Source organism: Calonectris borealis, chromosome 2 (genome assembly GCF_964195595.1).
Source record: "Calonectris borealis chromosome 2, bCalBor7.hap1.2, whole genome shotgun sequence".
NCBI lineage: Eukaryota > Metazoa > Chordata > Aves > Procellariiformes > Procellariidae > Calonectris > Calonectris borealis.
In genome coordinates this window covers 47567982-47581932 of record NC_134313.1, presented here as the reverse complement: position 1 = coordinate 47581932, position 13951 = coordinate 47567982, and the positions used below count along the sequence as shown (strand labels likewise).

Genomic DNA, 13951 nt, shown 5'->3' with positions numbered 1-13951 from the left:
AATCCATGTCTGGGGGAAGTTCTCCCATCAATAATGCTCGTAGATCATCCACAGGGTTATACTAGTGTTGCCACAGGCTGGCATTTTTTCCCCTAATCTCTAACTACCAGAGACGTGGAGAACAGCAAGGTGTAAGAAAGGAAGTAGAAAAGAGGTAATATCAGAGAGCATTTCCTCCTGATCTTTGTTTTCTTCACCTTCCACGTTTTCCTCGTGCTGTTGCTTCATCTCCTAACGATCTCCCATCGATTCACCTCTCATTGGCATTCCTCTCAGCTGATACATTCCCTCCTGACATAGGGCGTGATGGTGGCCAGCCACCATGAGGTCAAAACTTGGGGAGCCAAAGGGAGTCCTCTTTTGTACGTGGATTATAACTGCACCCTAAAAGATTTAGGTTTATTGCTTTTTTCTCCTTCGCCCAGGAGTTTCTCCAACAAGCAGAGACCGTAGCACCACCACATTCTCCTTTGGCTTCCCGAGAGAGCGGTTTTACCAAAGTATATTGCTTCTTCCCTGCAGTCCTGCAGCTAATAACCACTCTGCTCAGAGCTGCAGCACCCCAGCGTAAGTTGGGTCCTTCATAGATAGCGCTGTGGACTGTCCATCAATTTGGGGACAAATTTGGTGGGACAAATTTGGTGGGCCAAACCCACGGTCATAAGAGAGCAACCATGCATTTCTTGTGCAGGTGCAGCACTGGGACGAGGGGGTTAAATGACAGGGTGCACTTGGAGCAAGATTAAGTGTTCACAGCAGACCTGTCCTACCAACACTGGCTCTTCCAGTCTTGGCTGGAGGCTGTGGTGGGCAAAGTGGTGGACTGGGGGGGATAGTCCTGAGGCTGCTTCTCTGGGGTTCTGGCCCTGGCCCGCTGATAGCTGCCTCCCCAGCCCAGTTTCGGTAACGGGAGATAGCGCTGCTTTGTCCTGCTCTGTCACTTCAGAGCTCATGAGAGCAATGTAAATTCAGCAATTGCTGCAAAAGATTCAAAAATAAATGCAAAGTAAATTAAGATCTCAAGGCAGAAAAAGCATAAAAAATATAAAAGTTTTACATGTGAAATATTTTAAAAATTGAAATCTGAAAATCATACTTTCATTCCCAGACCTGAATTTACATTTTTGCACTTGATGACATCGGTTGCACAGAAAACCCAGAATCTTAGAGCTTGCAAGATGACTAAAAATAAAACAGGGAAATATTTTCCTTCTCCTCTTTCAGTTTTGCAAATCATGTATTTTTATGATTATAAATAGCTAAATCAACAAACTTTTACTGACTGGGGATGTTAAGCACACTTTCGTTGTTGACTTTCAGAGCTATTTAAACTCCCGAGTGCTAAAAATTAGAATTCCCTTTGGAAAAGCTTGTAGCTTTCAGTGGACTCGGTTAGCGTCCCCAGTAAGAAGTAGTTAATAGGTAGGCTGTGGTGACTCCAGCAAAACAAGATAATCAATTCCATCTGCTTTTCTAATTAATCACCCTTAATATTGAAAGTCAGGGACATCATGAATTTGCACAGTAAGCATATATTTTGGAAAAGAGAATAATAGTTTGTTCCTTCATTTGCACTCGGTTAGTCTGACTCTCTTCACCTCCCAGAGAAAACCTGGGAACAGCCGCCCTCCCCCCCGCTCAGTAGCTAATGTGTTCTCCCCAGGCACCTTGTACTCAGGCTGCAAGGACACCACGCATCCTGATTTTTTTTGTTGTTTTAACCAGTTTTGCTTGTTCTTGTCAGAAAAGAAATCGTTAAAAGGGATGAATAGAACACTCTGTTTGGGACTTCAGTTTTCCAAAATAAAGTATGTAAGTGAGGGAAAGGTTTCATTCAGTTTTGGCATTGCTTTGTTAAGTCAGTTTAAGCCAAGGAAGATTGTTATTCCACACTGTTTGCCGATAGTAGAAAGTTTACATATCGAATTGATTTTTTTTTTCTTGAAGGAAGAGAAAATCAGTACGAATTTAAGGGACAGATCTCTTATTTGCTTTGCAGAAGAGATTGTTCTGTTAACAACTCATCAAGAAAGAAAGAAAAAAAAAAGATAAACAGGATTAACTGTTTACTTTAAGTGAGCCGAAGTCTGGTTGTTTTTCCGAAGAAGAACACAATGTACTGTTGTATCTGGTTTCCAGAGTGGTGTTTATCATAATTCCTCGTGCGGTGGTTGGTAGAGTGCTGGGAAGGCTCTCCGCCCACTCGCAGCTCGCTCCCTTTCCCTCTCCCATTGAGGCCTCCGGCCAGGACTGCGAGATGGAGCGAGCTGTCCTGTGTGATCTTTACTGCCTGACATGAGCTGACATTGACCCAGAATAAAATAACAGGGGCTGTTTCCTAGAACTCTCGGTGGACTGCTGAGAACTGCTACCATAACTCTTGTAAACACGCGACGCGCACACACAAACACGCTCCCTATCCCTCATTTAGAAACACACCTAGGAAAGGCAGCCACTAAAGCAGAGTAAAGAAAAACAGCATGAGTGAAAAACAGAAACGGCGGACCAGAGTGGAATTTTGCCTTTCTGCCAGGGAAGGAGCCCTAACATGATTTCACTTCTGCTTTTCTTCTTTGCTCTTTATTCTGCCTTTTATTTCAATGAATATTATATTTTTGTGCTAGTTCAGTGGGTTGATGTGGCATTGAAACAGCAGAATGTCTTATTGAATACAGACGCAGCTCTGTAAGAAATCCCGCAGTGTTATTATATTTCATTTACCTTTCACATGCACTGGGGAAGCGCATGTGCAATGCTATACTACCAAGAATGCCTGCTGAAATGGGCAGTTATTTTTTCCAATACTCACTTCGTGTTGGGTTTGGTTTTTTTTTTAAATAAAATCTTCTAGGATCCCATTCATGGTCTATGTGGTGCAGAAGTAAATCTGGTGAATCCACAAACAAAATGGTCTTGAAAGATAAGTGATCCCAGTACTGCTGCTACAGTATTCTTGCTTCATTCCAGACGCTGTAATTCTGTAAAGCCCTCGTCGTGGGTTTTGCAGGGGGAGTTGAGAGTTCTCTAAGCCCTGTAGCATGGAAGAAATGGGTTGATACTGCAAGGAAGCCCTCTCTCTCTGTATATATACATACATGTATATAGCCTCCTCCCCCAACTCAAATGGAATCTAGCACACAGAATAGACTTTGTGGACCTGCCCTCCAAGGTACCACCATATTATTCAGCTATTGCTTTCAGATCACCCTTTGAAGACAGGACTTTTATTCTGATTTTTACGTATAAGGAACTGAGGCGTGGAGGAAACATAGCGTGGCAAAGTTGATGTGAAATGTTGCCAGAACCAGCAACTGAATGCTGATTTTCTTGGAAAGGAGGGTGCTGAGCACCTTGCAGGAGAAGATCTTTTGGCAGCACCTCGCCAACTGTTGGAATTCTTGGATGCCAAAACAATAATTACAAAGTCTTAAGATTAAAAAAATAAACAAAGAACCCCTCCTCAGATTCATAGATAAGTACTTTAAATGACTGAGTGGTAATTACACGTTATATTTGGAACATGATTTTTCTATTGGATATCATCCATAAGAAAGACTTGCAGTTTTCAGCTGAGCTGTAAGTTCCTTAAATGTACATTTTTACTCTTGATTAGTAAATCATGACGTACAGGAAAATAATATTATTTTCTCTGAATTGTATACTGAAATAACCAAGGGATTGTGAGGGGATTCCATGCTGAAGTAATGGTACACTGAGGAGCCTGAGGAGTGTATGCATCATTATTTTTTTTTACCAACTACAATTAACAGCATAGTGAGTCCGAAACAAGCTGGGATGATCTGATGTGCTTGCTTTTTTGTTACCACCCAAAATTGTTTTTGTTTATGTAACAAGCTGTATTAAATGGATCTTAGCAGAAGGACCATAAATTATGTGCAGTGTAGTGTTGTATGGAGGAGATGCCTGGGGGATCTGGAGGGGATCTGGTTTCTTGCGGCTGAACCTTGGTACAAACTTTTAGGCAGTACTTGGGAAGTTATTTTTCCTTACCTTTCTGTGTCTTCCAAACCAACCATCACCATAAATTTTTACTTCCATGGCATTATTACTTTGCATTTAAACTATTAATATAGAACAACTTCAATATTCATTTATGAATCTGAGATAAGTGAAGCTATCGGCTGATGCTGAAAATATTTCTCAAATGCAACTCTGTAACTGTTTGAAATTATAGCTTAGGCTCAGTATTGTGTTTGAGTGGATGTCAGGAATGTCTTTTTATGGTTTTAAATGTTTTGTTTACTTTTGAGTAAAATTCTGCATACAAATAAAACACACACATCAGCAGTTTAATTTGAAAGTGCACTTAGAGACAGTGTCAGATGGGGAGTTTAAAAAGTTCATTTGGTGCCGCATGAAAACTTCATAGAAGAAATGGTTTATGCTGAAAAAATTGTCGCATGTGAAGCCGTGGTTGTCACTGCAAGTATGAAAAGCTGTCTGGTTCCCAAGAAATCGTATGTAGTTCCCACCAGGAAGGCGATGTTCCATGTTTTGAGTGGGAACATTTACAGTGTGGAGCTCCATTCTCTACATGCATGTTCTGCATTAAAAAGGTAGCCCTGCTGATATATTTGGCTCGTACAGGTCTCTTCCTACGCACAAAAGCCATTTCCCACAGAAGGGCGGCTTCTTCAGGTCATAGACAGAAAATAGTAGGTGGAAGGATTAACCTGAATGAAGAAATGGAAAAAGCAATCAGCAGGCGGGGGAAAGACCTTGTGGAAGTTGCATTTGAGTTGTATTGAAGTAAGTGACTATTCAAGGAAGTGAATAAAAATAAGCAAGTTATTTTATAACCTCCCTCATTCTTTTTCTTTTTTTTTTTAACATATGCATAAAAATGTAAGGAAAACCAAGGAAAATCAAAATGGTGGGCTTGGTATAGTTACTGTAGTGAGTTATTTGCAAAGTGTATTATATAAATACCCTATTTCACACATGCTAAGAACTGCCTGCAAAAAAAAGATTCCTTTCCTGAGACCAGAGAGGCCTCTGCTACATATTTTCTATTTGAGATGCTGAGATAAGACTTGCTCATTGCTCTGGTGATACTCCTGTCACATGTGCAGTTTTCCACCAATACTTCTGCAAGGACAGCCCATCTCTTGCTGGAGGGAACTGGAGTGTCTGGTGTTAACCGTGTGCACTGTTCCCACTCTGCCAAGTCTGGCACTCCTGAACTGCCTTCTCCTTTCTTTCCTTCTGGGTTCTTCCACAATTACTGAATAAAAATGTACATGATCACAAACTCTGCTTTTCAGTAATTTTAAACCTCCAGTTTTCAAAGCAAATGATTGCTATTTTGGTCATCTCAGTGCTTCAAACCAGAGCACCAGCCTGGGTGCTAGAAATGGCTATACTTGGAGGGAGTTATAACCAGGATTCCCCTTATAAACTGGAAGCAGTGGTGCTTGTGTTTTCCTCTGTATCTGTGTACCTCTGCAGCCTATGCACAGAAGGGGCTAGTCATCATCGTAATTAATTTTTATTTGTACCATTCAATCCACAGTTATGCTCTGTAGAGCCTCACTCACTACTTAGTGACAGCAAATGGCATGGATTTTAAGCAGAAAACTCTGAATCTTGTGTCTGCCTAAAGAAGGCTACAGTGGGTAGGTAGTTTTCAGAAGGGAACGTGAAGCAGTTTGTGATCTGGTGAATACGATGCTTTTAAAAGGAAAATCCTGCTGGTGTTACGAGGGGGTGGGGGAGATGGATGGTTGTCCCTGTGTTTAGACCTGTGCCCTGAGCTTTGATTTTTCAGAGATAATATGAGTATGGTGAATGCAAGGTGTGCATAAGGTAGGGATAAATTAAATCCCGGTAGGGTGGTGTCCTGCAGGTTACAATTTGAATCTGAGCCATATTAGCAGGAGTTAATCAGCTCCACCTTGAGACTTGACCAGACAAGTTGCTGAATTGGAGTTGTGTAGGTAGTGATGTGCCTCTGGTGATTAAGGGAGAGGGGGTTTTTGTTTATGTGTGTTTATGTACATGTGCTTTATGCCTCTGCTAGGACCGCACCTCAAAGAGATAAGAAGTCCTTCTGACAAACAAAGCAGCAGCAGCTGTCTCTTGGATGGTTAAGATAAATGAGCAAATATCAGAGCTAATACAATTCAATTAGTTTTCAGGCATTTCCCCGTTCTCCCCTTTCCCTCCCTTCCAACAAAAGAGTAACTAATGAAGTCCCTGCTGAGCTCTGCGAAGGTGGTAGCATTTGCCTGGTTGTCTGCTCCTCATGCTGTACTGCACAGCTTAGCTATGCATGGAGAAAAGCTGCTGTGGGCCACATGGTTGTCCTCCTACCCTAGGGTAAAACAATTATTTGTTAGTTAAGATCTGTTCATGACAAATTTCTGCTGCTTGTTTTCACAAGACTCAGTAAAGGCAATATCTGTGTCATCAGCCAGTTCTGGCCTTCGTGCGCTCTCATCTCCTCCACAGGCAGATCCCCTTTTTCTTATTCTTTTCCACTAGCTGCTGAGGAGGCTGGAGGTGACCAAAGCTGAAGAATGTTTTTGTTGCTATTACCTCTCCAGAAGTCTGCTGCCCAATACAAGGCAGCAGTATGGAGAGATATGATTTTTCATACATAAAAAAGTAATAGTAAAAGAAGGCTTTACCCTTTACCCATGAGGAGTGACTAACTAGGAGAAGAGCATGTCAGAGTAATCCTGTAATCCTCTCCAGATTTCTACTGGGAGACATTTTGTCCTAAAGATCAGCACAGTCGTAGAAATAATGCAGAGTAATCAGTCTCATCTTCCTCCAGCCCCCATCCTCGCTCCTGGCTATTAGCAAATTAACAAAATCTTCCCAAGCTTTTGCATGAGACTTACTGTGTCATTACTTTAAAAAAAAAAAAAAAGGAAGGAAAAAAAGGCTAATCTTTGCCTCACTTCTTATCATTCCCTATCTTCGCCCCCTTTGTTATTACCAATGAGTCATACTTCACCTTTTCCTTAGTCTGCATCTCCCACACTCACTCCTCTACTGGCTTTCCTGCCACCCCTCACTCCTGGAGTGAATTCTCTGCTCCTTTGCATGAGAAATTTCACTTTCCAAAACAGTATATTAAATTCAGGTCTTACCCAGGGTTGCCTCCTATTGTCCCAAAAATAAAGCTGGTCCTTATTTCCTCCCTACAGGAGCACCGCTGATAAAAATGGTGATCTTGCCCTTTTTTTTAACTGTTCACTACTATGCATACTGCCAAGACATTGGTAAAGGTATGTTTTAGCTGATTAACTGATTCAGTACAAACACCACATTTTATGGAAAAAAAGTATTTGTGGTAGATATACACAAAATATAAATGCTGAATTCCTGGGAGCAAATACTCATTTTGGATTTGCAGCTTGTCTCATAATTTAGATGTGGGTTTTCATCCTGGTAGTGAGCTTTAAAGGGGGGAAGAATCATGGGACAAAATGTTGCTTTAATCACAGTTAGACTTGCTGCTAAATCTTAATTTGCAAGAACATTTGCTGCAATATTAGAGCAACGCTGTAACATGGGAAAATAATACAAATGCACTTTTCTGGGAATAAAGGGAAATCAAGGAAAAAAACAATGCTGGTGTGGAAGTTAAGGCCATGAATCAACAGCCTCTGAAAGCAATGAAACTACTGTTAGTGATGCTAATAGCATGTGCAAAATCCGGAAGAACAGAACTGGTTTCAGAGAACATGAAAATAGTTCTCCAGATGCATCGCTGAGTCTGTTGTGGGATTCAGCTGATTTCATGATAGTCATTAAGTATGAAAATCAGTTGTCACTCATCATTAAATACCTATAGCATTACCTACTAAATCAGTGTGAGACAGATCAAATGATGTTGAGAATATTTCAAGTTTTTGTCATCATTCATTCGTGCTGTTTTATAAGTGTGCTGAAGCAGGGAACATGCGTTTATGAAGTTCTCTTCATAGCGTTAGTTTGGGATATTCCTCATCTTTTAGCCTGAAATTGGGCATCTGAAGGTTATTTCTGAAATTCTGTTTTCCAAGTGGGTGAATATATACATTTCATTTTAAATGCACGTTGCAGAGAAATCGTAACTACCTTTTGGATGCTGTTAGAACAAGTGCAGTATAGTAGATGTCTGCTCACGTGTACGGTCCTAATAGAGCAAGAGTACTTGGGGTCTGGTGCAAGAGGTTCTGCTGCTCCATGTTTCTTCATGATGCCAATAATCATGAACGCATTACTAGTGTGATTGGGAACATTAGTGATATAAACCTCAGGTTACACAGTTCTTCCTTCTGTATATCGAGCTTGGTCATATGATGACCATTCTCCCATCATATGACCTGGGATGTTGTGCTGCATACACTAGACAGCTGGAGTGGGAGCTTTAGCCTCCTAATCCTGCCTGGAAAATACATCCTTGTCTAGAAGTAGTACTCCATGCAAATAGGAGTTTACTTGTACAGAGTTAATTTTCAAGGAGCTGATCTGATGACAGTGATGATGATGATTATTTGGGGACAGCATTTTTTTGGTCAGATCAGTTTCCTATCCTAGCCATTTATGCTGCCACCACAAAGGGATGGAAATATGCGGCCAGGGATGCGGGGAGTTGAAAGTCCCATGTCTGACAGCAGCCATCTCTTTGCTTGGCTTAAAAGAACTGGGAAAATGCACTTCTAGTGACTGATGTCTTCAGCACCAACCAAGCTAATTTTACTTGGGCAATTAACATGTCCCAGAGGACTTAATATGAGCCTGGTGCCAGCTAGTCTGAGACTTACTTGCGTTCAGTTATGTCTCACTAAAGATATGAGAAATTCCAGTGATCAGTTAAGAGACTGCTGAACTGATCAGATCTGAGACGCTAACTCCGTTGGCCCTTGCTTGCTTCAAGATACGGAGACCTAATTTTTCACAATTAACAGTCACTGAATGTTTTGTTAACATAGACAAAACTGTTTGCTTTGTTTTTCTTGTTCCCCTCAATCTGATTTTCAGAAATGTCCAGAGCATATTAGCTCTGTTTTTCCAAACAAGACAATAGCATGAGGAGTTTCAGTCCAATCAGTTAAAACTAGGGAGAGTCTTTAACTGATTGCAAAGTCCTAACATGGAAAGTGACTGGCAACCATAGTTTTTCTGCTTCTGGGCTGTCATGTTCATAGCACATCAGTCTTTGTTCTGTTGAGTTGGAGATGATCTTGTGGTATGAATCCAGAAGGCATCTCACGGATTGTTTTACAAAGAAAATGAAAAATGTGACAGAGCTGTTGAAGACACAGGTTTGTATTGTTAGGACAGTCACCCGCCTTCTAGGCGGGGAACACCACTCATCCTAGAGATGAGGGTATGTATCCTTCCAGCCTACACGTCACAACAGCATTTGGTTTCCTCCTATGTGTCGTTGCTCTGGGTAGAAGCAGTGTTTCATGGCTCTGAAGGACTTCTTAACCTTGGCAGACTGTGGAGGAATTGTACCTAAGCTTTCTTTGCCTGGTGAAGACTCTGTTTCAGTGGGACCCTTGTAGCTAGAGATACAGGGAAAATATGGGAGCCTTCATTTGTGTTCAGTCCTACCACTCCCTGCTCCTCAAAACCAGCCCCAGAATTTGAAAAATGAGGACTCTCAGCTGGTGCTTACACAGCTGCTGATGTCTGAAAGGCTTTGGAGTCGTATCCTATGTCGAATGCAGCCCTCTCAAGGGTGTAAGCCAAAGTTAGTCAGTTCATAATCAACAAGAGAACTGTGATTAATGATCTTCCATGTGCCTAAGCTTCCCTGCGAAGAAATACATGGATTTCTTCCAGAGGAATGTAGGAGCTCATTTCGTTTAAAATGTGTTTTATAAAGATATAATGACTACTGTTGAATGTGGTCCGGATGCATATAAGAGGTTGTATGATGTGCTCCAAAAGCAGTTGGAGTCAGCTTGCTGTGAACAAGGGTACTGCTCTGGAGAAGGTAGTTTTGGCATGTACCTTTGAAATGAAGTGAATTCTGCTGCCTAGTGCACCCTTGAGTTTTATTTAGAAATGAAGATGTGTGTGCTATCCTCAAAGGTAATTTTTCTCTCCCTTTGAAAAGTTTCCATGCTTAACTGTCTCTTTCTGGGGCAATTAAACCAATCTTGTAGACAGCAGCCTCCTTCCTCCAGCACTGCATGACTCATGCTATCGTGGCTGCTCATCTCAGGTGCAGAATCTTGTGAAATGCATTTTTGACTATCTAAATGTATGACATCCACTGATTTTGCCTTATCTGCTATGACAGTAATATCTTCTTGAAATGCCAGCAAGTTGGTTAAGCAATACTTCCCAGCCCTACAGCCCCTACTTCCATAGATTACTTTAATCAAATTGTTTGTTTAGCAGGTTCTTTAATTACGTCCTTAAAATAGTTCCTGTGGGCTTCTTCATACCCCATATTGAAAGTACTAATCTGTAGTTTCATGTTGGATTTTTGTTTGTTTGTTTGTTTGTTTTAAAGAAAAATTGACATTTCACTTTTCTTTGCCTCTTCAGGACTCTTTTAAAAAAAGTTATAGAAAATGTAATGCTTGGTGATTATTACTTGTGAAATATGTTGCTTTGTTTACTTGTAAGCAGAATTTTTATATTTATATGCACACACACATATACGTTTTCATCATTGCTCTGTCTGCATTGCAGAATTCACTTCAAGTTAGGCAAAACCACAACCTTCTTTCTTTATAGGTACACAAACCACATCGTGCATCACCATTAGTTGATCTAATCCCCAGAGCAAGCCCTTTATGCTTTTTTTCAGCCATGCTTCTCTATTTCATGGCCCTATTAGCTCCTGCAAAATATACATGAGAAAACCTTTAACGATAATGGTTTTGTTTACTGATACGGGTATTCATTATTTGGTAGGAATTCTCCAGATATTGTAGAGGATAAGCCCTATTTTGAAGCTTGTAATGTAATTTTCAGAAATTTGCTAACTAGTTTGTTATGAGCAGGAGCCAATGAGTAACAGAGGAATATTTTGCAGGTTATGCCTCCTTGTCCAGGATGCCTATGGTATGTTCAGTGAAGTGCAGTTGCAGTCCCTGAGTTCTGCAGATGACATTGAGCAGTACTGCAGGAGATGGGAAGGAAAATTCTGCTGCCTAGTTGGAATGAAAATTTTGCAAAGAACTACAAGAGGAAGGTGAGAACAATTCATGGGAGAATGTGCTGCATGCTGTGGCAGGCAGAGATGATCTGCCTTTTTATTTATTTCTGTGATCAATGTTCTTTGGAACAACTGAATCGGGCTTTGTTCAATTAAATGTCCTCACTGCCATTTTTGGGGTATCCAATAGTACTTGAGCCAACCATACTCCAAAATGAGCATAAATAAACTAACACACAAATACACACTTAGCAGAGCCAAGGAATAGAGAAGAATTACTCTATGCAATATTTCATAAAATATGAGTGGTTTCTTCCTCTCAAGTAGATTCAAAGGCTTAAAAACATTAGTCCACCTCCCTTTCATTGCAGAACTGTTTATTACAGTATGTTTTTCTACAGTGCTGCCCAGCCTGGGTTGAAGATTCAAGCATAGACTTTCCCTTAGTATATGAGAGCTTAATTCAGTTAAGTCTGTATGTTTTTGGAAGCATGGTTTAAGTTTCTTTAAAAAAAAAAACTCACAAATCGTAAAGGCATTCTTATTTTGGAATAAGGTTTATAGAAAAATCCCCCCAGATAACTAACAAATTGACGTATGGTACCTCTCAGATTTTGCTTATTCTGTAATTCCTTTTACATTCTTTGAATAAAATAAAATATCTTTCATCAAGAAAAAAAAAACTTTAAATAAATCCATTATCTCCATACTCTTGGAGTATCTTTCTAAGGAAAGTGGTATGGTGTTCACATGGGGACCTATATAAATATAATTAGATTGGTTCAATTCTCAACATAATTTATGCGTACAAGCATCCGATCTAGATAAGCCTTTGGTATTAGAATGGCTATGATATTTCTGCTGACACTTTTTTTTCCTCTTGAAAAATGCTGTTTCATCAAAACCAGAATGTTTCATGGAAACATTATCTATTTTGGAGACAATTTTGTTGGGAAGATTTCTTCAGGTCCAGAGGGAGTGAATACTCTCTCTCTCATTCTCATTTCATGAAAACTTTCAGAAAGTCTCATTTTTGTTTCATATTGGAACAAAAACAAATTTCAAAGCCTTGAAATGTTTAGCAAAATGGAATTGTTGTTTTCCAGCCAGCACTATTCAGTATGCTTTTCTTTTTATGTACTTGCAGTGTTAATTTTCAGATCCTTTGGATTTCAAGCCTACTTGCATTTTTATGGTTCTTTAATAACAAACACGTCTTCTTATTTAATTATTTTGTTGGCCTTTTTTTCAAGTTACATTTTTTCCAAACAAATTAAATAATGGTGTTGGAATTCTGGATACAAATGAAGTTTTACAACTGGCTGCTGGTGTTTCCAGTACTCTGCCTGGCTAATAAGAGACAGACTTTTTCTAATGTAAATTGTGTTTCAAAGCAGCAGTAACTTACTTCTGGCTATTCTGAGGACGATTAGAAGACACACTGCTGAAAATGCTGGTGGCTCAGCTGGAGCTGTGCTGGTGGTAACCCTGCTAGGAAACATTAAAAGAAAAAGGCTAGTGTAGCTTCAGGGACAGTGCAGTGGTTAAAACGTGATTTCATTGTACAAGATGGGTGGGTAGGGGAATTGTTCAGGGATTTATTTTTTTCTTAATTGTTTTAGCCTAAGTTCTGCTTTATAACTTGTTATTACTTTTAAGTGTTGGGACACGTTTTGTGTCATTCTAGGTGTGATGGAAACCACAGTAAAGCCATAGCTGAAATGAATATTAGGGAGTACTTATTCACACAGAGCATAATTAGACTGTAGAACTCATTGCCACTGGATAAATGGGTTTCCAGAGCCAGCGGTATATCCGAGCACATGATGGGATATGCCTGTGAGTGCCCAACCTTGGCTTGCAGCACATGAGTGAATAAGAACTATGTGGTCTGTCTGCCCTGCAAGGAAGACTGCTGCCTTTTTTTTTTTTTGAGACGCCAGTTACTTTTTAGAAGGAGATGGCTTTTAAACGGTTTGTTTCCTGGAGTCTGACAGTGGCTTTTAAAATGGATAAAAGGGAATAAAATGTAGGAAATACAAAAGAAAAGTCATGACTTTTTTTTTGTGCCTTTGAAGCACATTATCTGGAGAAAGCCAGGAATGGCTAATAAGATCCTATACGTGCATGTTGTCCCACAGTCACATGGACTGTAATCTGTCTTATAGAGACAGAGTGCTTCTCCAGTCCCTCCGTGAGACAGAGGAGATTTTCATTTAACAGATACAAGAGTTTCTCAAGCTTTTCGCATAATGGACCACTTATTTTTCAAAAAATTTTCCAGGCCATCATCCATCCTCATCATCAAGTATTTAATTTAAAGTACTATTTAACATCATTCCAGTAAATGCAATTTTAAAATCACTGTTATAAGCTGAAGTTGCATTTCAAGGACTAAAAACCTGTAATAAAGGGTATTTTACATCCAGGCAGAAACCTGGCTGTAAGCCTGACTTGATCTTTGGAATGGACCTGTACTGTAAGATGTGCTAAAGAAGCTAAACCCATTTCTTCTCCCAATGAGAAAACACTTGTGTTCCAAAAGAAAAGTGGGATAAGAACTTAGACAACCATGTCCCGTCTTGACCAAGATCAACCCTGTGAAAAATTAGAATTATAGTAATCTTACATTGAGAGAAACCCTGTTAATGTTGAATATTGTTTTTGAATACCCATATGCTTTAACAAGTACTAGGGTCTTGTACTAGGTCATTTGAAGGTTTTTCACTGATTTAGATGGTTTTCAGTACAAGTCCCATACCCCACATAAAACATACACCCCAAAAACATCCCTGCAAGAAATCCTTCCCATTG

The 13951-nt window shown here is 40.0% G+C and overlaps 1 protein-coding gene across 1 annotated transcript in view; it reads left to right on the top strand.

The window, feature by feature from the left end:
- The window catches only part of SPIDR (scaffold protein involved in DNA repair), a 202656-nt gene that overhangs the window by 163659 nt on the left and 25046 nt on the right, over positions 1–13951 (top strand). The window contains exon 11 of the mRNA XM_075141899.1: positions 11015–11173. Within this exon, the coding sequence (XP_074998000.1) occupies positions 11015–11173 (159 nt within the window). The remainder of the gene's footprint in view (positions 1–11014; positions 11174–13951) is intronic.